This window comes from Salmo trutta, chromosome 36 (genome assembly GCF_901001165.1).
Source record: "Salmo trutta chromosome 36, fSalTru1.1, whole genome shotgun sequence".
Taxonomy (NCBI): Eukaryota; Metazoa; Chordata; class Actinopteri; order Salmoniformes; family Salmonidae; genus Salmo; species Salmo trutta.
In genome coordinates this window covers 34,476,543-34,501,252 of record NC_042992.1, presented here as the reverse complement: position 1 = coordinate 34,501,252, position 24,710 = coordinate 34,476,543, and the positions used below count along the sequence as shown (strand labels likewise).

Here is a 24,710-nt window from a genome sequence, read left to right as displayed (position 1 = left end):
ACAATAAGTTGGGTGAAATTTGGCCCATTTCTCCTGACAGAGCTGGTGTAACTGAGTCAGGGTCCCATGGCTGCATGGTCCCATGGTGTTTATACTTGCATACTCTTGTTTGTACAGATGAACGTGTTACCTTCAGGCGTTTGGAAATTGCTCCCAAGGATGAACCAGACTTGTCGAGGTTTACAACATTTTTTCGGAGGTCTTGGCTGATTTCTTTTGATTTCCCCATGATGTCAAGCAAAGAGGCACTGAGTTTGAAGGTAGGCATTGGAATACATCTACAGGTACACCTCCAATTGACTCAAATTATGTCAATTAGCCTGTCAGAAGCTTCTAAAGCCATAACATCATTTTCTGGAATTTTCCAAGCTGTTTAAAGGCACAGTCAACTTAGTGTATGTAAACTTCTGACCCACTGGAAATGTGATACAGTGAATTATAAGTGCAATAATCTGTCTGGAAACAATTGTTGGAAAAATTACTTGTGTCATGCACAAAGTAAATTTCCTAACAGACTTGCCAAAACTATAGTTTGTTAACAAGACATTTGTGGAGTGGTTGAAAAACGAGTTTTAATGACTCCAACCTAAGTGTATGTAAACTTCTGACTTCAACTGTAAATGATTGTTTTTGTAGGCAAACCCCTGATTAAAGGTTGTTCAAATAATACTTTTCCAACTAACAAGAAAACCAACAAACTTCTATCAAAACCACAGTCTTTCTCTAAATTAAGATGCTTTTAGAAGCAGAAAAGAGAAACATACTATTAATCAAACTAATCAGATACCTCATGTGGTTCAGCTACATGTCTATAAGAGAAAGAGCTGTGTGGATGTAAATGATGACCAACGATAGGAATAGGCCTACCACTTAATCATTAACGGGGTGGCAGGTAGCCTAGGGGTTAGAGTGTTGGCCTAGTAACCGAAAGGTTGCAAGATCCAATCCCTGAGCTGACAAGGTAAAAATCTGTCGTTCTGCAGTTTAAACTCTGTTTCTAGGCTGTCATTGAAAATAAGAATCTGTTCTTAACTGACTGGCCTAGTTAAATAATGGTAAATAAAAAATTGTGATAGTTAGTTGAATTAATGCCACTAACAGACAAGAGAAGTCTTTGTCATTGCAGAACTCTGTCCCTCAGTCCCCATTATATAGAAATGTCTATTTTGGGTCTAGTATGAGTTTTTAGGATCAGTAACCATCTCCACCCACTGAAAGACATACACTTACAATGGCTTATGTAACCGATGTGAAATGGCTAGCTAGTTATCGGTGGTGCGCGCTAGTTGTTCCCCTTGCGCTGCAAGGGCCGCGGCTTTTGTGGCGCGATGGGTAACGATGCTTCGTGGGGTGTCAGTTGTTGATGTGCGCAGAGAGTCCCTGGTTCAAGCCCACGTTGGGGCGAGGAGAGGGACGGAAGCTATACTGTTACACTTACAAAGTATGTCTGAAGGAGTAGTCTACACTGATGTGAATTTCAAAAAGCAACAAAGTACTGAAGGAAAAGATGGTGCTTGTTCTAAACTAAAATATGTCACAAAAAATATATATTTTTATAGACATGCTGTATGCTCAGTATGTTCAACAAAAAGCTTATTCTATCTGCATCAATATCTATCTAATGTTAAAGGGTCAATCTGGGATTGGTAAATACATTTTATGACGTAGGCATTGATTCTTGAAGAATATTACTTATAAATGCCTCATGAGCTTAGTTCAACTGTATTATCCCATCAGAACCGCAAATGTAAGCTCGGTTTACTCTAAACAAACACTGTATAGCTTCAAAACATGGTTAAAACGATCATTTTGATCTCGTGGTCATGGATGGTCTCATTCCATCACCACACCTCAGCTGTTTACCAAAAAAGACCAAGATTTCCTCTTTAAAATTATATTGATACTGTATCAATCAAACTTTCAATCAAATGTATTTATAAAACCCTTTTTGCATCAGCCGATGTCACAAAGTGCTATACAGAAACCCAGCCTAAAACCCCAAACAGCAAGCAATGCAGATGTAGAAGCACGGTGGCTAGGAAAAACTCCCTAGAAAGGCAGGAACATAGGAACCAGGCTCTGAGGGGTGGCCAGTCCTCTTCTGGCTGTGCCAGGTGGAGATTATAACAGTACATGGCCAAGATGTTAAAATGTTCATAGATGATCAGCAGGGTCAAATAATAATAATCACAGTGGTTGTAGAGGGTGCAACAGGAGTAAATGTCAGTTGGCTTTTCACAGCAGAGCATTCAGAGTTAGCGACAGCAGGTGCGGTAGAGAGAGAGAGAGAGTCGAAAACAGCAGGTCCAGTGAACAGGTCAGGGTTCCATAGCTGCAGGCAGAACAGTTGAAACTGGAGCAGCAGCATTTTTTGGTGGACTGGGGACAGCATGGAGTCATCAGGCCAGGTTGTCCTGAGGCATGGTCCCAGGACAGAGAGAGACAGAGACAGAGACAGAGAGAGAGAGAGAATACTTAAATTCATACAGGACACCGGATAAGACAGGAGAAATACTCCAAATATAAACAGACTGACCCTAGCCCCCCAACACAAACTATTGCAACATAAATACCCCGGACAGGGCCAACTAGGCAGGATATAACCCCACCCACTTTGCCAAAGCACAGCCCCCACACCACTAGAGGGATAACTCCAACCACCAACTTACCATCCTGAGACAAGGCTGAGTGTAGCCCACGAAGATCTCCCCCACGGCACAAACCTGAGGGGGGCGCCAACCCGGACAGGAAGATCACGTCAGTGACTCAACCTACTCAAGTGACGCACCCCTCCCATGGACGGCATGGAAGAGCACCATTAAGCAAGTGACTCAGCCCCCGTAATAGGGTTAAAGGCAGAGAATCCCAGTGGAGAGAGGGGAACCGGCCAGGCAGAGGCTGCAATTGTGGTTCGTCGCTCCAGTGCCTTTCCATTCACCTTCACACTCCTGGGCCAGACTACACTCAATTATAGGACCTGCTGAAGAGATGAGTCTTCAATAAAGACTTAAAGGTCGAGACCGACTTTGTCTCTCACATGGATAGGCAGGCCCTGCCAGAAAAAAATAGAGCTCTATAGGAGAAAGCCCTGCCTCTAGCTGTTTGCTTAGAAATTCTAGGGGCAATAAGGAGGCCTGCGTCTTGTGACCATAGCGTACGTGTAGGTATGTACGGCAGGACCAAATCAGAGAGATAGGTAGGAGAAAGTCCATGTAAATCCTTGTAGGTTAGCAGTAAAATCTTGAAATCAGCCCTAGTTTAGTGCTTTATCCGGGTAGCCGGAAAGTAGAGCATTGCAGTAGTCTAATCTAGAAGTGACAAAAGCATGGATTAACTTTTCTGCATCATTTTTGGACAAAAAGTGTAAGATTTTTTTGCAATGTTACGTAGATGGAAAAAGCTGTCCATGAAATACTATTGATATGTTCGTCAAAAGAGAGATCAGGGTCCAGGGTAACACCGAGGTCCTTCAGTTTTATTTGAGATGACTGTACAACCATCAAGATTAATTGTCAGATCCAACAGAAGATCTCTTGTATTGACTTTATTTGACAACGCATATTGATAACCTACTGTATTTCAAAACATGTTTACTAAGACAAATTACTTTTCACTGGGCACAGACATTAGTACAACTTCTAGTTTTGATTTACATTTGGTTTAGTTGTCAACTAACCTTGAATTCAACAACAAATGCCGCCATGTAATTGGATTTAGGTTCAAAATTGAGTGAAAAAAAAGACGTTGATTCAATGTCATCACATAGATTTTTGGGTTTGAAATGACATGGAAACAATGTTGATTCAACCAGTTTTTGTCCAGTGGGTTACATTTTGGCGAAATCCTGCATGGAGCCTTTTCCGTGCAGTTCCACTTTAAGAGGTCATCAACAGTCAGGAAGGATGAAATAAAGATGACTCTTCCGGTTTTGTACCGAACAGCTCCAATTCTTGCCAACTCAATTCTTCATTGCTGCGACTTGAGATTTCTGATCACGTTAGGCTGCGTTTCATTTGATTTTTGTCAGTTTGATCGCGGGGGGACTAGTAATGTCTGCAGTTTTCGGTTTGGCTATTTGTTTGAAGTGAATTAATTTATAAATACATCTCTTTGCCAAAATTCATAATCTCACCAATGTCTTATTCGTCTAGCAGTTGTTCTGAAATATACTGCTCAAAAAAATAAAGGGAACACTTAAACAACGCATCCTAGATCTGAATGAAAGAAATAATCTTATTAAATACTTTTTTCTTTACATAGTTGAATGTGCTGACAACAAAATCACACAAAAATAAAATTTATCAAATTTATCAATCCATGGAGTTCTGGATTTGGAGTCACACTCAAAATGAAAGTGGAAAACCACACTACACGCTGATCCAACATTGATGTAATGTCCTTAAAACAAGTCAAAATGAGGCTCAGTAGTGTGTGTGGCCTCCACATGCCTGTATGACCTCCCTACAACGCCTGGGCATGCTCCTGATGAGGTGGCGGATGGTCTCCTGAGGGATCTCCTCCCAGACCTGGACTAAAGCATCCGCCAACTCCTGGACAGTCTGTGTGCACCACAACGTGGCGTTGGTGGATGGAGCGAGACTTGATGTCCCAGATGAGCTCAATTTTATTCGGGTCTGGGGAACGGGTGGGCCATTCCATAGCATCAATGCCTTCCTCTTGCAGGAACTGCTGACACACTCCAGCCACATGAGGTCTAGCATTGTCTTGCATTAGGAGGAACCCAGGGCCAACCGCACCAGCATATGGTCTCACAAGGGGTCTGAGGATCTCATCTCGGTACCTAATGGCAGTCAGGCTACCTCTGGCGAGCACATGGAGGGCTGTGCGGCCCCCCCAAAGAAATGCCACCCCACACCATGACTGACCCACCGCCAAACCGGTCATGCTGGAAGATGTTGCAGGCAGCAGAACGTTCTCCACGGCATCTCCAGACTCTGTCACGTGCTCAGTGTGAACCTGCTTTCATCTGTGAAGAGCACAGGGCGCCAGTGGCGAATTTGCCAATCTTGGTGTTCTCTGGAAATGCCAAACATCCTGCACGGTGTTGGGCTGTAAGCACAACTCCCACCTGTGGACGTCGGGCCCTCATACCACCCTCATGGAGTCTGTTTCTGAACGTTTGAGCAGACACATGCACATTTATGGCCTGCTAGAGGTCATTTTGCAGGGCTCTGGCAGTGCTCCTCCTGCTCCTCCTTGCACAAAGGCGGAGGTAGCGGTCCTGCTGCTGGGTTGTTGCCCTCCTAAGGCCTCCTCCACGTCTCCTGATGTACTGGCCTGTCTCCTGGTAGCGCCTCCATGCCCTGGACACTACGCTGACACAGCAAACCTTCTTGCCACAGCTCGCATTGATGTGCCATTCTGGATGAGCTGCACTACCTGAGCCACTTGTGTGGGTTGTAGACTTCGTCTCATGCTACCACAAGAGTGAAAGCACCGCCAGCATTCAAAAGTGACCAAAACATCAGCCAGGAAGCATAGGAACTGAGAAGTGGTCTGTGGTCACCACCTGCAGAACCAGTCCTTTATTGGGGGTGTCTTGCTAATTGCCAAAAATGTCCACCTGTTGTCTATTCCATTTGCACAACAGCATGTGAAATGTATTGTCAATCAGTGTTGCTTCCTAAGTGGACAGTTTGATTTCACAGATGTGTGATTGACTTGGAGTTACATTGTGTTGTTTAAGTGTTCCCTTTATTTTTTTGAGCAGTGTATTTATTGCTTGCCTACATTTTACTCCCTCATTAATTTCGGTTGCCTATCCTGACGTAAACTGTTCTATAGAAAGTATTTGACTGATGTGTGCGACAGAAAGTACTTGACTCTAGCCACAAATTTAAGGAAATTAGGAGGTGGTTCGGCAAGGCTATTTTCTTGCCTGCTGAAATTCTACCCCCACCCCCTTCGATCTTGGGACTGCAAGGCCTGGCACACTTCAGAATCATTTTGGTAGCGCATGTTGACCAGTAGTGTGTGCAACAGAAAGCTAAATGAAAGTATAAAGAAACAAACTTATTTTAGAAACGTTTAAGAAAATAACAAATATTGATCAAAGTTAAGTTTAACATTTAATAAGAAATACAAAATTTCAATCTTTGCATAAGAGATAAAATGACAAATCAAATATAAATACATATTGGAAAGCTGCAACAGCTCGACTGAACATTTAGTCCACTTTTTATGGAAAGTTTTCCAGGTGATACCGTCACCTGGAACTCAAGCCTAACCTAGTCCTGACAGGCAGCGCAGACACAATCCTCCAATGATGGAATGGTTTTCATACAGGACTGGTGGAACCATCGTGGGCAGCGGTCACAACCAATCTGAAATTTATGATAAATGTAAATATATTTAAAACGTTGAATACATTTTCTTGAATTATAATTATTTCATTATCAGACAAAGTAGATGATATTTCTAGAGGTAGTATTACTGCTTATACAAATTTGTACTCCTAAAAACATGCCTTTTGAAGTGAACCAGCAATTACCCCGTTAGTGTCTTCCTCATTATTGTCCACCTCAATAATGGCTCAGGTCATCAGGCAAAACATAATGTCAAGTAGTCTATACATCTTTACATGCATTTTTCTGAGCGAACAAGGGAATAGTATAGGTTTCTTGTAACATAATTATTTATATACATGTGTTTTAGCAGCCATCTAGTCAGAAGTTGGATCAAAGATAACATTTATATGGAGCTTTCAAGTTTTTCTTTAACTACAATTATATTAAATTAGAAATTGAACATACCAGTGTTTTAGAGGAGAGTGACTGCTATTTCTTCTCTCGTGATGTTAACATCTTTGTCCCTATTTGAAAAGACAACGACTCCTCCTTCTGTCACGCCCTGATCTGTTTCAGCTGTCTTTGTGATTGTCTCCACCCACATCCAGGTGTCACCTGTTTTCCTCATTAGTCCCTCATTAGTCCCTGGATACTTATTCCTGTGTTCCCTGCTAGTCTGTTGACAGTTTGTTAAGTCAACCAGCATGTTATTCCAGTCTCCTGCTTTTTACTTTGCGCTGTTTTTGCTCGTCCTCCTGGTTGTGACCCTTGCCTGTCTGGACTCTGAACCCGCCTGCCTGACCTTGAGCCTGCCTGCCACTCTGTACCTCCTGGACTCTGACCTGTTTTTGATCTTTTTCCTGTCCACGACCATCTTCTTGCTTACCCCTTGGATTTGAATAAATATCAGAGACTCGAACCATCTGCATCTGGGCCTCACCTTGTGCCCTTATACCTTCAGAACACATTCAGCAAACTGGGGAAAAAAATTGATAGGCATTTCAGTTTTCACCAACAGAATTATGTTCAATTTAAGATTCTAATTCGCAAGTATACAACGACACATCTATAATATAATTTGACAGTTCTGTTTTGCCTTTTAGTCAGTATACTTTCAGTAGGTTAATTGTACATTACTTATACTCTCATACTTACTTTCAAGGCAAAGACCCCACAAGAAGTAACATCTTGTTGGCATGGGTGAGGAAGGTACCACACACCCATCTGGAAATATTACACCCCTTCTCTCTCAGGAATGATCTGAACATATATGTTCATAAAAGTACAGCATTTTGAAACACTTTATTGATTACAATATAGAGATTAATAACAGAGGGGAATCTGAGAATGCAGGGATTCCAGCAGGGTGTGGGTTAAAGTAGTCAAATGTGGAGCTGACAAAGACTGGAATGTAAATGACGTGATCATCTCGGGTTATCTAACATCTGAGAATGGGCAGGTATTCCCTCGGATGAAGAGCATCTCCGTCTTGCTGATTATGTGCTGTCATCCAGGTGGAAATGTCACCTGCATATCTGATGGAGGAAAAAGAGATGAGAAGTTGAGTGTCTTGTGAATATGTTTATGTATATGTACTGTACATGTGTGTATGTATATTTATTTTATTTAAATTTCTATTATTATCATTATTGTGTTTTGTGGGTGGGTTGATGGGGATGGTGGAGGTGCTGGGGGTGTCCTATTGAGGGGGAAGGGACCTATTGGGGAGGGGATTCTTCATGGAGGCACATTCAGTCATAGTTTTGCTTATTATATTATTATACATTAAAAAAAATCTAATTTTTGATGTTATAACAGTTTACTGTGATTATGGATATGCACTCATGTTGACTTATGTATTTGAACTTTCTTTTTTGCCCAGAGTACACATTTTTATTTGTTGTTATTATTATTTTATTATTACTACTGTACCTACATTTAAAAAAACTAAAACAGAAAAAGCGTAAAAAAATGTAGGAAAAGCCTTTAGAGGGAAAAGCACGATGGGATAGGGGATTGAGGGATGGGTATTCTGAAGTGTGCCAGGCCTTGCAGTCCCAAGATAGAAGGAGAGGAGAATTTTGGCAGGCAAGAAAATAGCCTTGCCGAAAGCAAGCAAGTGGCAAGAGTGATTGAGGGGACAAATTGATTTTGGGGAAAGTGGGGAAAGAAATAAGCTGTGTTCTAATACCCTGCATCATTTCACCTCATGCATTTAAAAGCATTGGATTGGTGCAAGCATAATGGTGAGACATTCCACCACAGCACAAGACCACTGAACGACCCCAGGCCAAGTGTTTTCTTTCATAACCCCTTGTATTATTAGAATATTGTGAATACCTTTTGAAAGTGGACAGGAATTTGCTAGCTTCTTGCATTCCTTGAGTTTGTGATCAACTACACTGGCAAGAAAAAGTATGTGAACACTTTGGAATTTCCTGGATTTCTGCATAAATTGGTCATAAAATTTGATTGGATCTGTTTAAACTAATAACACACAAAAAATGATACGTTTTCATGTCTTTATTGAACACACCATGTAAACACTCACACTGCAGGGTGGGAAAAGTATGTGAACCCTTGGATTTAATAACTGGTTGACCCTCCTTTGGCAACAATAACCTCAACCAAATGTTTTCTGTAGTTGCGGATCAGACCTGCACAACGGTCAGGAGGAATTTTGGACCATTCCTCTTTACAAAACTGTTTCAGTTCCACAATATTGTTGGGATGTCTGGTGTGAACCGTTCTCTTGAGGTCATGCCACAGCATCTCAATGGGGTTGAGGTCAGGACTGACTTGGCCACTCCAGAAGGCGTATTTTCCTCTGTTGAAGCCATTCTGTTGTTGATTTACTTCTGTTTTTTGGGTCGTTGTCCTGTTGCATCACCCAACTTCTGTTGAGCTTCAATTGGTGGACAGATAGCCTTACATCCTCCTGCAAAATGTCTTGTTAAACTTGGGAATTTTTTTTTCCGTCGGCGATAGCAAGCTGTCCAGGTCCAGAGGCAGCAAAGCAGCCCCTAACCATGATACTTTACAGTTGGGATGAGGTTTTTGATGTTGGTATGCTTTGCCTTTTTTTCTCCACACATAGTGTTGTGTGTTCCTTGCAAACAACTCAACTGTAGTTTCATCTGTCCAGAATATTTTGCCAGTAGCACTGTGGAACATCCAGGTGCACTTTTGCAAACTTCAGACGTGCAGCAATGTTTTTTTTGGACAGCAGTGGCTTCTTCTGTGGTGTCCTCCCATGAACACCATTCTTGTTTAGTGTTTTACGTATCGTAGACTCGTCAACAGAGATGTTAACATGTTTCAGAGATTTCTGTAAGTCTTTAGCTGACACTCTAGGATTCTTCATAACCGCATTGAGCATAATGCGCTGTGCTCTTGCAATCATCTTTCCCTTACGGCGACTCCTATGGAGAAGAGCAGCAGTGCTGAACTTTCTCCATTTGTCTTACCGTGGACTGATGAACATCAAGGCTTTTAGAGATACTTTTGTAACCCTTTCCAGCTTTATGCAAGTCAACAATTTTTATTGGTCTTCTGAGATCTCTTTTGTTTGAGGCATGGTTCACATCAGGCAAGGCTTCTTGTGAATAGCGATCTCAAATTTTGTGAGTGTTTTTTTATAGGGCTAGACACCTCTAACCAGCATCTCCAATCTTGTCTCATTGGTTGGACTCTAGGTTAGTTGACTCCTGACTCCAATTAGCTTTTGGAGAAGTCATTAGCCTTGGGGTTCACATACATTTCCCAACCTACACTGTGAATGTTTAAATTATGTATTCAATATAGACAATACAAATACAATTTGTGTGTTATTAGTTCAGCACACTGTGTTTGTCAACTGTTGTAACTTAGATGAAGATCAGATAAAATTGTCTTACTAATTTATGCAGAAATCCAGGTAATTTCAAAGGGTTCCCATACTTTTTCTTGACACTGTATATAGGCTACTGTATCAATCAATCTTTCATTCGTTCATGTCATCACACAGCATATGAGTCATTCATCATTTGAAATGTAATCAAGCATTTTAGTTTTAAAATAAAATAAAGCTAGCCTTGAATAATTAGCTTCAACAATAAATAAGCCTTCCATTTTGGAAATTGCATTCTGATACGCTTATAATGTATTTAGTGTTTACATTGTTCCAAAAGGTTAGAAAAATAGTATTGTAATCTATACAGCACCTGTTTGGCACACTTAATATCCACGCAGTGCTTGCTCCTTGCCTTATTTTTATTGATCTCCAGTATTTTCTACAACTAGTCAAATGTATTCCTCACATCTGAATTCCCCTTTACCTCAAGAGCGACCAGTAAACATTCCAGTTTCAAGTTTATTTGTCACGTCCTGCACCCCCGCAGCAACCTGGGCATTCGTCACTATGTGGAGACAGAGGAGGGTGAGCCTCATAGAGTTAACACTATGGTCAGGGTCAGGAAATGCTCTGCCGATGGGGAGGTTATTACCCACAATATGGATTTCTTGATTATTATGCCTTTGACTAGAGGCAAGATAACTCAGAATACGACACCAGTACCTGCGCAGTAACACTGTAATGTCATAGTATTTGTAATTGTTTAGTAAATACATAGAAATGGAGATATGTTTTGGTTTACCTCACGATTATATCTCACACACACGCGCACACAGTTTTCTCTCTATCTGTCCTTGTCAGCTGGGTGGGTAGGCTTGGTGGGTTGAAGGGGCCCCCGCTCCAAACAGCCCTTCATGGTGACCTTCTTCAGGGCCAGCCAGACCCCCCGTCACCCCCAACGTGCCCTAAAACCCAACCCGCGCAAGAGGAAGCCCAAATATGACCTGCCCCTGCCCAGTACACATGGTGAGGTCCTACAAGGTCAGGGGACAACCCTGGTTTTAGGTCTTGTTGTGAAGCTTGTTTAATGCAACGTTTAAAGGCATCGTTAATCCAAATTACTAAATTAATTAAGTTGCATTTAATTGTGTCTTTATTGTAAATCCAATGCATCCAAAGTGTGCTTTACAGTGTGTCCTGTCTCATAACATATTGTTTGGTCCCTTTCAGATCACAGCCACGTCAACAGTGGGCGTCAGGCTTGTAAGAGACATGAATTATATGTGAGCTTTAGTGACCTAGGCTGGAAGGTAAGCTTCTGTCTCCCTTAACTACTCATTCTACTGAATAGATAATATCATGAGCTAACATTGTATCACCTTATTTGCTGTAACACACAATTAGTCTTTTTAAGGAAGCAAGGCATTTGTGTAGTACGTGCATTGGAGTGTATGTATTTCTGTTCTAGTCATTTATCTAATCTTGTCATTCTATTTCTATGGTATTTCTCTCTATTAGGACTGGGTCCTGGCTCCTACGGGTTACTCTGCCTTCTACTGTGATGGAGAATGCCTATACCCTCTGGGTTCCTGCATGAACGCCACCAACCACGCTATGATCCAACTAGTGGTCAGTATGTACTACTACACCCTCTCTCACATGAACACTAACATTGGTTTCAGTGGGAAAGACGGTAAATTGCTCAGACATTAATGGGAAATATGGCAGATTGAAAGTAATATACCCAAGTTACCTAAGTCTACAATGGCAGACTCACACATCACAGTACAATGCCATAAAGTGTGGGCCTGTAGTACCTGTAAATCAACTAAACGTTGTTGTTTATTTCCATATGTTAAGAATAAAGCATAATTGTTCATGTAATATTAGCCTCATAACTCCAGGAAGAGGAAATAGTGATGAAATGATCAAGTAAATGAAAAGACAGAGACAAATGCTTTGAACTACTAGTTATTTTATTTAAAAATGTCAAATTCAGTGCAAAGTAATGTAGTGCATTAGTGTCTAGATCCCTGTTAGGTGACAAAGTGTCACAAGAATCCTGTAGGGAGAGAAAACAAGAGAATACATTAATTTAATGGGTGTTAACTAATCATGGTTCAACGAAGCACTTCAAGTCCTCAAATCCTGAGAGAGAGAAAGAAAGATGGATGGAGAGAGAGAGATATGGACGGACAGAGAGAGAGAGAGAGAGAGACAGAGAGAGAGAGAGAGAGAGAGAGAGAGATGGACAGAGAGAGAGAGAGAGAGAGAGAGAGAGAGAGAGAGAGATGGACAGACAGAGAGAGAGTGTGGTCTTTCAGATCTCTGCAGCAGGACTACATGCTGGCCATGAGGTTCTCCAGGTGGTACTCCAGGAGGCTGGAGAGCTCAGTGACCAGAGATTCTGGGTTAAAGTACCAGGCCAGCTGCTGCCCAAACATGTCATCTAGCAGAGCCATCAGCCCGCCCTGAAGAGAACACCACACAACACATAGATAATGGCTCTGAGTTACTAGCTTACCAAGAGGAAAGAGACAATGAGAGTTACTCCCTGTAAAACGTAATTGAAACCCTGTTAATCAGGAAAAAGTAAACTAGGAATAAGGAAGTAAACTCGACACTTACATTGAGCAGCAGCAGGTATCTCTCAGCCTTTGGCTCAATGCTGGCAGCAGCGGGCAGGAAGGAGTACAGGAGAGCGTACAGACGCTCCATGAACCCACCAGGGTGCTAAAGGAAACAGAGGAGGAGAGAAGAAAAATTTAAGTGAATTTGCTAATAGAGAGACATGGAAACATGTACCAGTGAGATGCTATTTACCACCATCAGGGACTTCTGAGCTGTCATCATCCCAAACATCACCAGTTCAAAGAGGACATCTATCAGGTTAACATGATGGATCTAGGACAAGAAAACACATTTGGAGAAAATAGGAAGGATTTCAAATAGATCAGATACTGTGATGTATAAAGACATGCATGTGGAAGAACTCAAAGTGAGACATGAAAGAGTTAATGAACTCACCTTTGCCTCAGCCAGCTCCCTCTCAATGTCAATCTTCTTGGAGGGGTCACTCAGGTAGTCAACAAAGTCGTTATAGGCACGGATGAATTCGGCCTCGTCCTATCACAAAGCAAAGAGCATTGATGTTAGTGAACAGAAGACATTTCCCACTGAGGACGCTCTCTTTCCCTTGAATGAATAATGAGTTAGTGAGCTACCATGTGGTGGGCCTGAACCAGTGCGCCCATTAGGACCTTTCCTGCCACAAACAGATGGTTCCTGCTCAGGGTGGAACCAAGCAGTGTCTAGAGAAGAGGGAAGAGTTAGGGTGAGACACCCATCTTCCTCTAGGAGACAGACAGAACAAGAAGATACAGAGAGAAAAAATAAAAGTGGGTCCACTCACAGTGAAGGCCTGGCGCAGGGAGACGAGCCTCAGGGCGATGTCCTCCACTCTCTTGGTGGTAAGGTAGAGGCTGTGGGAGGGAGGGAATGGAGCATGTCAACCATTAGAGTCAATGGGGATAACAGCATGGTGACCACTATCCTTCAGCATCTGACAAGCCCAGACTACACAGACATTTACAGGAACTCACTTTAGCAGAGGAACCTCCCTCTCCTCAGGCAGCAGGTCCTCCTCCCAGCCCTACAACAACAGAACAAACATTCAACATCAGTGACCAATTACATGACAAACAATGGGTCAATGGAAGGATCTTAATGCTACTAGTCAATAGAATGTGTAACTGTGTGTCTAACATCTGACCTCATAGCAGTTGTGGCCCTCAGGCTCTGGCTCAGTGAACTGCTGATTGGTGGGCGTAGAGACGGAGGCAGCCTCCGACCACGCCGAGGAGGAGAGCAGCCCATCCAGCCCCATGTGGAGAGTGGCGTACACCACCGAGACATCAGTCTGCTGCTCCAAAAACACACACAACAAACCTGTTTACCACACACACAGGTTAATAGAAAACAGAGCATATCTAATGGAAAAATGCCCAGTAATTTGTATTCTATATACATAGGAAAACGTTTATTTACCTGGTAGCAGCCAAGCGTCACGTCCACAGACGTCTCGTGGCGGAGGTGAGATGCATACTGGGTCACCCTGCCAGCCACATACTGACAGAGAGAGACGACATGTTAAGGCCAAAGGGAATAAGTTAAGAAAAGCCTAATCTAATACTATTTCAGTAGTATTTACATCTTACCTGGATCCAAGTGACAGACTGCACCTTGGTGGCACAGTAGGGGATGCCCTCTGGACTAAGTCTGGCTGTCTCCTTGGAGATGGCCCACACCAGTTGAGTCTCCAGGCCTCGAACCCTACTCACATGGTGCATCCTCACCACCACCTGCTGTGGAGAGAAACAACAAAACAACATCAGCCATCGCTGTAACATATTTCCATCAAGATCACATGACTCTGACAATGTAGATTAGGACTAGATAGTTACAAAGACACATACCTGGGATCCCCCACGCATGTAGGTGATAATGGGGCTGATGAACTGGAAAGTCCTCCAGGCTTTAGCCACCGGACCGGCATTGTTCTGCACAAGAGGGGGGTGACATTACAATACATTCAGGTTAGAAACAGCAAACATTGTAACGGTGATGTGACTGTGTGTGGTTCTCTTACCCTGATCACAACAGGTCCACAGTACAGGGGGCTGAACCTAATCGCTATCAGCTGCCAATTACCAGTGGCCTCCTAAAGCAGACAACAAAGATTTTCACAATGAATATGTGGGATACTTTTCAAACATAAAACCAAAAACTTTCTGAAAAGTGTACCTCAAGGATGATAGCAGCATCCTGGACATGAAGGATAACTGGCAGCAGTGGCACATCCAACTGGACCTCATCCAGTACAGTTGATTCTAAAATTAGGAAAAGGAATACAAACAAACAATTATTAGGACGTAAAATGTAGCACGCTAGCTAATACTACTAGCAAAAGTGCATCGTTTAGCAACAATTACTAAAGTTAACGTTAGCTTGCAAGCCTGGATTACAGAAATACACAACATTTCACAAATCACATTGTCAATGTTGAATGTAGTAAAATAAGAAGTTTAAAATTCCACATACCAACTTCGAAGTCGCCGTCGCTGTCCACCTCCCGACGATCACGAACCCTGCAAAACGGAAAAAGACAAGAAAAACAAGCCACAAATGAATTTGAACAACCTGTCGACGCAGTAGGCCGCCGACGTCCTCGCAGTCTCTCCGTCAATGTTGAAAAGCACCCAGGCATTTTCCAGTCGATGTTTCAATCTCAGGTCTCAAAAATCAGTCAAGTTTGTTGTTGTTGAACAGCAAATTCAAGTTGTTCTTGTTTTCGAACAGAAAACGTTCAATAGAACGCCGATATGTTCTAACGGTTAGATGTCTCATGGCAACACATATATTTGAAAAGTGTTGTTTACAAAATTGACAGCTGTGTTGCCATAGAAATGAATTTGGAACTCAATGGTTACCGTTAGAATCCTATACAGTTCCTGGTCATCATTCTAATTCTATTGACCCTATTTTGTCACCAGAGGCTTTCCTATGTTGTGTGTGTATAATGTAAAATAAAAATACCATTTTTTTTTTAAGTCACCAGCTTGGTCAATGGCCCATTGAAATGTTTTAGTTTGTTTCATGGAAGTTGTTGTTGAACTTCTAGGCTTTGGCTCAGTGGGCTATAAAGTCTTGTGGAGCACAGACAACCTGGGTTAAAACATATTGACCAAATTCAGACAAGGGGGGCGAAGCCACAGCCCACTGAAGTAGGAGAGCACTGAAGCATCTGCATAATAATAATCAATATCTCTTTTATAAACAGGATATTATCATTGATTATATCAAAGTGTATGTATGAATAAGTCTGATTGACCTTTTTTCGTGGCAGGTTCACCTTTTGAAGCCAGATGAGGTTCCCAAAGCGTGCTGCGCACCCACCAAGCTCAGTCCCATCTCTGTACTCTTCTATGACGACAACAACAATGTGATCCTAAAGAAGCATCGCAACATGGTGGTCAAGACCTGTGGATGCCTGTGACATCTGTGGTGGCCCATCTATTCTACATCATTGTAATAAACCTCACTACCATTGTTCCAAAAGATACAAACAGGGTAATATACCTTACAGCCAGCAGTTGATATCAATAATCTGGAAATATGAGGATAATTAGTATGTATCTACACTGAACAAAAATATAAACTTTACATGCAACAATTTCAACGATTTTACTGAGTTATAGTTCATATAAGGAAATCAGTCAATTAAAATATGTTCTTTAGGCCCTAATCTATGGATTTCACATGACTGGGAATACAGATGTGCATCTGTTGGTAACAGATACCATTTTAAATGAAGATAGGAGCGTGGATCAGAAAACCAGTCAGTATCTGGTGTGACCACCATTTGCCTCATGCAGTGGGACTCATTTAATATATATATTTTTTTAATTTAACCTTTTTAACTAGGCAAGTCAGTTAAGAACAAATTCTTATTTACAATGACGGCCTACCTCGGCCAAACCCGGACAACGCTGGGCCAATTGTGCCCCGCCCTATGGGACTCCCAATCACGGCTGGATGTGATGCAATTAATCAATCAAATGTATTTATGAAGCCCTTCTTACATCAGCTGATGTCACAAAGTGCTGTACAGAAACCAGCCTAAAACCCCAAACAGCAAGCAATGCAGGTGTAGAAGCACGGTGGCTAGGAAAAACTCCCTAGAAAGGCCAGAACCTAGGAAGAAACCTAGAGAGGAACCAGGGTATGAGGGGTGGCCAGTCCTCTTCTGGCTGTAACGGGTGGAGATTATAACAGAACATGGCCAAGATGTTCAAATGTTCATAGATTACCAGCAGGGTCAAATAATAATAATAATAATAATGCAGCTTGGATTTGAACCAGTGACTCCTCTTGCACGAGAGATACAGTACCTTAGACTGCTGCGCCACTCGGGAGCCCACATCACCTTAGCATAGAGTTGATCAGGCTGTTGATTGACGCCTGTGGAATGTTGTCCCACTCCTTTTTGATATTTTTTTTTAAGTTGCTGGATTTTGGCAGGAACTGGAACATGCTGTCGTGCACGTTGATCCAGAGCATCCCAAACATGCTTATGAGTATGCAGGACATGGAACAATTTTGATATTTTCAGCTTCCAGGAATTGTGTACAGATCCTTGCAACATGGGACCGAGCATTATCATCCTGAAATATGAGGTGATGGCGGCGGATGAGTGGCACAACAATGGTTTCTCTGTGCATTCAAATTGCCATCGATAAAATGCAATTGTGTTCGTTGTCCATAGTTTATTTCCCCATACCATAACCCCACCGCCACCATGGGGCGCTCTGTTCACAACGTTGACATCAGCAAACTACTCACCCACGCTACAACAGGATTCATCTGTGAAGAGCACACTTCTTCAGCGTGCCAGTGGCCATCAAAGGTGAGCATTTGTCCACTGAAGTCAGGTCAAGACCCTGGTGAGTACGACGAGCACTGTGACGATTTCTTCTTACAAACTCTTCAGTTGTGCAATCCCAGTTTCATCAGCTATCAATGGTGTCTGATCTCAGATGATCCTGCATGTGAAGAAGCCGGATGTGGAGGTCCTGGGCTGTCATGGTTAAACTTGGTCTGCGGTTGGACATACTACCAAATTCTCTAAAACGACATTGGTAGAGAAATTAATACTCCAGCAACATCTCTGGTGGACATTCCAGCAGTCGACATGCTCCATCAAAATTTGAGAAAAAACTGTGTGTTGTGTGGCAAAACTGCACATTTTAAGGTGGCCTGTTATTGTCCCCAGCACAATGTGCACTTGTCTAATGATTATGCTATTTAATCAGTTTATTGAAGTGCCCCACCTGCCAGGTGGATGGATTATCTTGGCAAAGAAGAAATGCTCACTAACATGGCTATAAACAAATTATGCACAAAATTTGAGAAATAAACTTTTTGTGCTTATGAAACATTCCTGAAATATTTTACTTCAGCTCATGAAACATGGGACCAACACTTTCAATGTTGTTTATATTTCTGTTCAGTATAATATATTGATTTTGAGTATGAGAATGGTATATGAATAACACACATTGCCTCCTTCATAAAGAAGGACCTTCACATTGGACTTAGAACCATACTTCACTCTTAAACTATTCAAATCTACAGTAATTCAGATAATTACATCACCCTTTGTCATATATTCTATGTATCCAATCAAAGCTGTAAAGTACTGTGACATAAGTGCAATGCTACATTTCTACCCTTTTGATGTCTATGTTGTCTTGTTGAACCATGAATTTCTCATTGTCTCTTTTAGATGTACTAACGCTAAATATATGGACCATAAGCACGTGACAAAAATTACTACTTTTTATGCATTTCTTTAATTATACTTTTAACCAGTACAAGTTAGTAGCAATGGCAAATGTCATTTTTTTGTCGTTTTTCTATGTACAGAGGATCCAATACACAGGAATTTGTCATTGTCAACATATTTATGGAGGACTGTGTACTGCTATGTTTGTAATAAAATAACTAGAATATATATTGCAGAGGTTGATTTGATGCAGAAGTGAGAGGAAATGCCAGTGAACACAGACCTCCAGAAACTGATTGACACTCCTATCCTAGACAGTGTCACCCCTCTTCAGCTACATAGCATTCCAGTATATTGGAAATACATTAAATACTTATAAGTATGCATTAGTCTGGTATCAGTATAGACGGAATGGCGTTTAACTTGCATTTGGAAGTAACACATTTTCTGCCAGCATTACAAGGCATACATATTCTCTCACACACAGAGAAAACGTATTCACTGCTTTCCTTCAGAATGGATCAAATAGGCAGAGGAATGCTTTCATATATATTTATACATTTCTTGGAAATGGTCAAATGCAAAATACAATTGTTACAACGTGGACCCGGCGACTATCAAAAGTGATTTTGGTACTGTTTCGACCAGGGCCTTTTACAGGCAGAACAAGGCTCAGTCTTGGGCAATTAACAAATCCTTTCCACTATGACACCATTCTCAAAGAAAGCAGAAATGATTTGCACAAGAGTGTATGGGAGGAGGTATAGAAAAGAGGTGGGGGCAAAAGTAAGACAGCGGTACACAAATGAGAAAAAGTTGCAAAAACAGTAACACCATGACACTTTTAGATGTGTAACAGTCTAGATGTTATTGAATCAGGTATTAATGAAGGAAGCAGCACAGGGAAAAGGGATGTAGGTAGAGTGGGCTCATATAATTAAGATGGATGCTTCCACAGAGTCTGAAGTTGAGGGATGGTTGGACATATAAGATGGGGTGCTGGTGTGCTTCTGCCCCCCTTTTAGGTCATTGTCACACAAATATTCCCCCACCCATGTCCAGGGGTCTCGGTGTTTTGTCTCTTGAAGCCATTACGTTCCAGTCGCAGCGCTCTAATCGTGGTCATCGTGTGTCTGTGAATCACAACATGAAAGGCGATGAGTGACGACATATCCACATATTGAGTCATACAACTTTAGCATGGGGAAAGAGTTTGCTTCTAACATGTATACTGGGAGTCTGAATGATGAGAGCATCTTAACCCAGCTGTAGGTCCATTGTGTGTGTTGGTCTTTTAAGCCTCAACATCATCCAGCTCTGGGGGCATTGGCGACTTGGGATGCTTGCTCTCAAAGTGCTGCTTGAACGTCTTCGGGTCCGGCATCTGCGTCTGTAAGGGTCAGGTAAGGGACGGAGGATATCAACAACTGTTGGCTGAGACCGAATTTTCAGGTGACAAATGATAAAGCAATAAAATGCATCAAAGTACAACAGATCACACAGGCCAGTACAATGGACTAGACACAAAGAGAAACCTAAAAGGTAGGGATGTCAAACGTTCAGGCTGCTGTACAGACTATGGAGGCTCTAGTCTAGAGTGCCTGGTTAAATTGTGGTTGAGACCATTATTTTACTCTCTAAATGGTTAAATGAGCGAGAAAGAGATGTCATTGTTGCAATAGTTTGCAAGTGGGCAACAAACTACATGACCAAAAGTATGTGGACAGCTGCTCGTCGAACATCTCATTCCAAAATGATGGGCATATGGCGTTGGTTCCCCCTTTGCTGCTATAATAGCCTCCACTCTATTGGGAAGGCTTGCTGAGGGGACTTGCTTCCATTCAGCCACAAGAGCATTAGTGAGGTCGGGCACTGAATTTAGGCAATTAGGCCTGGCTCGCAGTCTGCGTTCCAATTCATCCCAAAGGTGTTCGATGTAGCCGAGGTCAGAGCTCTGTGCAGGCCAGTCAAGTTCTTCCACACCGATCTCGACAAACCATTTCTGTATGGACCTCGCTTTGTGCATGGGTGCATGCTGAAACAGGAAAAAGCCTTCAAACTGTTGCCACAAAGTTGGACGCACATTGTATGCTGTAGCGTTAAGATTTCCCTTCACTGAAACTAAGGGGCCTAGCCCGAACCATGAAACAGCCCCAGACTATTATTCCTCCTCCACCAAAATTCACAGTTGGCTCTATGCATTGGGGCAGGCACAGTTCTCCTGGCATCGGCCAAAACCAGATTTGTCCGTCAGACTGCCAGATTTTGAAGCGTGATTCATCACTCCAGAGAACGCATTTCCACTGCTCCAGAGTCCAATGGCGGCGAGCTTTACACCACTCCAGCCGACACTTGGCATTGTGAATGGTGATCTTAGGCTTGTGTGCGGCGACTCGGCCATGCAAACCCATTTCATAAAGCACCCAATAAACAGTTCTTGTGACGTTGCTTCCAGAGGCAGCTTGAAACTCGGTAGTGAGTGTTGCAACCGAGGACACAAGCTCCCGTTCTGTGAGCTTGGGCCTACCACTTCACGGCTGAGCCGTTGTTGCTCCTAGACGTTTCCAATTCACAATAACAGCACTTATAGTTGACCAGGGCAGTTATAGCAGGGCAGAAATTTGACTAACTGACTTGTTGGAAAGGTGGAGCCACGTTGAAAGTCACTGAGCTCTTCAGTAAGGCCATTCTACAGCCAATGTCTGTCTATGGAGATTACATGGCTCTATGCTCGATTTTATACACCTGTCAGCAACGGGTGTGGCTGAAATAGCCGAATCCACTAATTTGACGGGGTGTCCACATACTTTTGAATATATAGTGTATACTATCATCTTAAATGGACATGTTGAAATATTTTGCCATAGTCAATTGTATATTCTGTTAATTTCCCTAATGTGGACAGTTTGTGTTAATAACTTACACATGCCTGCATTTTCACCCCAGAAAATGTATTGGATTTACACATCCATTTTACCTCAGATTGTTGATGCTAGTATAAAAGTGTATAGTTTTCAAGATGACATATGATTGATTACTTAAAACAGATCAATATCTTTGGTTTTGTACCGGTTATGCAGGACTTAGAAATGCCACATAAGTCAACGAAATGCGACAGAAAATTAAACGCGGTCTCTCTATAAAAGTCTATGGCCACACACCAATACATGGATTTGACAGTCAAACTGTCACTTAAATAGCAGCCAACTGTTGTCACTGTTGATATCCTATGTCGCGTCGTGATTCGTTTAAGTTTAAGATAACTAACAAAAAAGGTGTTCCGTTTCCTACCGAAATCAACACCTGACATTCCAAGATAAAAATGTAATTCCGCTACAAGTTGATCTAACCAACCGTGTTTAGGTTATTCCAAGTGTGAATAGTGTTACTTCAAACAGCGCTACACCACCAACATTTAACCCCCATTCTATTGATTTCAGCGTGACATTGATGGAAGTGATTAACAAAAAAAAAGTGTTGCATTACACTTACCGCGTCTGTGACCCACTTGAAAGAAAATGCAACACTTCTAAATGTAGGCCTAGCTAACGGTCTTCTACAAATTGTCCTCTAACCAGTGATGTACACATTATTCCCAGATTCCGTTTGGTTTTTGAGCCGTGTTAATTTTAACAGGACGTGCAACCTCATCTCCCCCTCTCGCACAATTGATTTCAATGTGATATCGATATGAGTGATTCACAAATAAGTGTTGCATTTGTCTTCCTGTCTTGGTCGAACCCCAAAGCAAAATGAATCACTCTAAAATCTATATGACAGTGTTCTGCAAGTTGTTCTCTACCCAGTGATGTAAAAAAAACTCCAGTTTCCATGTTTTTCTTTTAATTTGTGGGTTTCAAGAGCGCATACAACCTGATTTCCCCCCTAATTGATATCAGTTATTTGTCACTTGTCAAAACAGGGTTTTTGGTGTGTGTGCCGTTAATACAAAAGTACTGTGATTATTATTGTTGCACATGTATGTGCAGATAGTACATTTTATGTTTAGGTCTTCAATATAACAAACTGTTTCTGCATATTGGTTATTGATTTGGACACATTGTCTACAGAAAGCAGCACCACCATCATTTTCAACTTAAGTTTTAGGACTATTTTATTGAACTTTCAACATCAATTTCTAATGGTTATGTACTTAATCAGGTAAAAACCGCTGAATGATTACCAAAACATGCTGCAGTTTATTTTGATGAGACACCAGGAATCACCAAACACGAGTTTGGCCTGCCTTCTAAAGGCACATACAGTACCAACCACTAATACTCACCCGACAGACAGGACAGGTGTGGACCAGCGCTGCCTTGGCTGCAGTCTTCTGGTCTGCTGCCGCTCCCTTCTTCTTAGCAGCTGCCGCCTTGGCGTTCTTTTGCTGGGATTGAATCTTCTGTTGACCGCGAGCCATGGCCTACCTGAGAGAAACAGACGTAGAAAAATGCTACCCATTTGTATTTATCTGGTGATACTAGTATCTCAGTCTTTGTCAGAAGTCTAGCCATCAATTTAGAGAACGTACAAGTGAATTTAGCTACACAAGAAACTAGCCAGCTGACAACTAAACAAGAGATTCTGTAATATTATATAGCTAGCTAGTATTTGGTAAACAATAGTTTATGTAACAGCTTAGCTATAAGATGTATAGCTCTCCTGGCCCCTTCCGTCTCAGCCTCCAGTATTTATGCTCCAATAGTTTATGTGTCGGGGGCTAGGGTCAGTCTGTTATATCTGGAGTATTTCTCCGGTGTCCTGTGTGAATTTAAGTATGCTCTCTCTAATTCTCTCTCTCTCTCTCAGAGGACCTGAGCCCTAGGACCATGCCTCAGGACTACCTGGCCTGATGATTCCTTGCTGTCCACAGTCCACCTGCTGCTCCAGTTTCAACTGTTCTGCCTGCGGCTATGGAGCCCTGACCTGTTCACCGGATGTGCTACCTTGTCCCAGACCTGCTGTTCTCAACTCTCTAGAGACAGCAGGAGCGCTAGAGATACTCTGAAAGATCGGCTATGAAAAGCCAACTGACATTTACTCCTGAGGTGCTGACCTGTTGCACCCTCTACAACCACTGTGATTATTATTATTTGACCATGCTGGTCATCTATGAACATTTGAACATCTTGGCCATGTTCTGTTATAATCTCCACCTGGCACAGCCAGAAGAGGACTGGTCTACCCCTCATACCCTGGTTCCTCTCTAGGTTTCTTCCTAGGTTCTGGCCTTTCTAGGGAGTTTTTCCTAGCCACCGTGCTTCTACATCTGCATTGCTTGCTGTTTGAGGTTTTAGGCTGGGTTTCTGTACAGCACTTTGTGACATCAGCTGATGTAAGAAGGGCTTTATAAATACATTTGATTGATATAAGATGTAGGCATGCTATACTATTTAATGGCTAAAATATGTTGTTAAAGTGGACATCGTTAACGACTTTGCACATATGAAACAGACAATCATAATCAATCAAAAATATCAAATTCCCAGTTTACGCTACAAAACCAACTTTATAAGGGGTTTTAAAACTAGGTTTATTGTCGTCTGTTCTGGTAAGAATGTGATGAGCATAAAACAAGAATCACAACAGGCCATTCCAGTGCAGTGGCTAGCTGGGGTGTATTCAATAGGAAAAACTGACCTGTGTCCAATAGCAACTAGTTTTCGTTGCGAAACGTTTTGCAACTGTTTGCACTAATGACTATACCCCGTCTTGATACTTCGCTCTTGCACTGTAACTAGCTAGCCAACTTTAGTTCGGTTGGCAAAGAGAGCAAGCTAGCTAGCTAGCAATCAAAGCCAACATCTATCTAGTAAGCTAGCCAATTAATTAGTAACAGTTGGCGTGGTTTAATGATAATAGCTAAGACCAACACGTCTGAGGCGCGAACTGAAACAAAATACAACATGGTTAGACAGTTCTAACAACAATGGCTAACGTTAAGCGATCAGTTAGCTAGCCAGCTATTTCACGTGTGGCATAGCTAGCTAGTTATTTAGCTGACATTGCAGAACTGAATAGCTAAACCAAAACGAACGTTACCCAAGTGTTTATTTGGCTATTAGTTGTACAAACCGATATATGTGCTCTTCAATCTAATAAACAATATGTTACATTTTGAGAGAAAAAATACCTTAGCGTTGCTTCGCCCTTCTTCTTCTGCTTCTTCTTCTGCTTCGGTGAGGCTTATCGCTGATTGGCATCTAACGTTATGGTGCATTACCGC

General features: G+C 42.0%; 3 protein-coding genes and 1 long non-coding RNA gene across 6 annotated transcripts; 1 reads left to right on the top strand and 3 right to left on the bottom strand.

Annotated features, from left to right (window-relative positions):
* Positions 1-946: 946 nt before the first annotated feature.
* LOC115176194 (bone morphogenetic protein 8A-like) lies at positions 947-16,568 on the top strand. Of its 2 annotated transcripts, XM_029736070.1 has the most exons (5): positions 947-961; positions 11,002-11,181; positions 11,371-11,450; positions 11,659-11,769; positions 16,046-16,568. In XM_029736070.1, exons 2-5 carry the CDS (start codon positions 11,055-11,057, stop codon positions 16,193-16,195), a joined length of 468 nt encoding a protein of 155 aa, XP_029591930.1. In that variant the 5' UTR covers positions 947-961; positions 11,002-11,054; the 3' UTR covers positions 16,196-16,568. The 2 variants fall into 2 exon arrangements, with proteins under 2 accessions (XP_029591930.1, XP_029591931.1); XM_029736071.1 differs by lacking the exon at positions 947-961 and having other exon boundaries at positions 10,842-11,166.
* On the bottom strand, positions 6,071-6,858 carry LOC115176201 (uncharacterized). The gene is made up of 2 exons (XR_003872172.1): positions 6,774-6,858; positions 6,071-6,344 (listed from the first exon to the last, which is right to left on the bottom strand). It is a non-coding gene; the product is annotated as an uncharacterized LOC115176201 (long non-coding RNA).
* Positions 12,391-15,695, bottom strand: LOC115176175 (uncharacterized). Its single transcript, XM_029736027.1, has 14 exons — positions 15,241-15,695; positions 14,944-15,029; positions 14,789-14,860; positions 14,616-14,699; positions 14,358-14,504; positions 14,188-14,268; positions 13,913-14,062; positions 13,743-13,792; positions 13,553-13,622; positions 13,365-13,451; positions 13,168-13,266; positions 12,964-13,044; positions 12,769-12,873; positions 12,391-12,611 (listed from the first exon to the last, which is right to left on the bottom strand). Exons 1-14 carry the CDS (start codon positions 15,404-15,406, stop codon positions 12,480-12,482), a joined length of 1,410 nt encoding a protein of 469 aa, XP_029591887.1. The 5' UTR covers positions 15,407-15,695; the 3' UTR covers positions 12,391-12,479.
* A 1,964-nt stretch (positions 16,569-18,532) lies between the features above and the next one.
* Positions 18,533-24,710, bottom strand: LOC115176198 (zinc finger protein 706-like). Of its 2 annotated transcripts, none has more exons than XR_003872169.1 (4): positions 24,618-24,710; positions 22,770-22,911; positions 19,709-19,874; positions 18,533-19,617 (listed from the first exon to the last, which is right to left on the bottom strand). XR_003872169.1 is itself a non-coding variant. In XM_029736076.1 (4 exons), exons 2-3 carry the CDS (start codon positions 22,902-22,904, stop codon positions 19,779-19,781), a joined length of 231 nt encoding a protein of 76 aa, XP_029591936.1. In that variant the 5' UTR covers positions 22,905-22,911; positions 24,618-24,709; the 3' UTR covers positions 18,533-19,617; positions 19,747-19,778. The 2 variants fall into 2 exon arrangements, 1 of the variants encoding a protein (XP_029591936.1); XM_029736076.1 differs by having other exon boundaries at positions 19,747-19,874; positions 24,618-24,709.

What these genes read in the sequence shown, in the direction of transcription:
- LOC115176194 (XM_029736070.1), top strand. Translation starts at nt 11,055, where the DNA reads ATGGTGACCTTCTTCAGGGCCAGCCAGACCCCCCGTCACCCCCAACGT. An exon ending in TTAGTGACCTAGGCTGGAAG is followed by an intron (nt 11,451 to 11,658) that starts GTAAGCTTCTGT and finishes TCTCTCTATTAG; the next exon opens with GACTGGGTCCTGGCTCCTAC. An exon ending in ACGCTATGATCCAACTAGTG is followed by an intron (nt 11,770 to 16,045) that starts GTCAGTATGTAC and finishes TTTTCGTGGCAG; the next exon opens with GTTCACCTTTTGAAGCCAGA.
- LOC115176175 (XM_029736027.1), bottom strand. Translation starts at nt 15,406, where the DNA reads ATGCCTGGGTGCTTTTCAACATTGACGGAGAGACTGCGAGGACGTCGG. An exon ending in GTGGACCTGTTGTGATCAGG is followed by an intron (nt 14,700 to 14,788) that starts GTAAGAGAACCA and finishes CCTCTTGTGCAG; the next exon opens with AACAATGCCGGTCCGGTGGC. An exon ending in GATACCTGCTGCTGCTCAAT is followed by an intron (nt 12,612 to 12,768) that starts GTAAGTGTCGAG and finishes TGTTCTCTTCAG; the next exon opens with GGCGGGCTGATGGCTCTGCT.
- LOC115176198 (XM_029736076.1), bottom strand. Translation starts at nt 22,904, where the DNA reads ATGGCTCGCGGTCAACAGAAGATTCAATCCCAGCAAAAGAACGCCAAG. An exon ending in ACACCTGTCCTGTCTGTCGG is followed by an intron (nt 19,875 to 22,769) that starts GTGAGTATTAGT and finishes TGACCCTTACAG; the next exon opens with ACGCAGATGCCGGACCCGAA.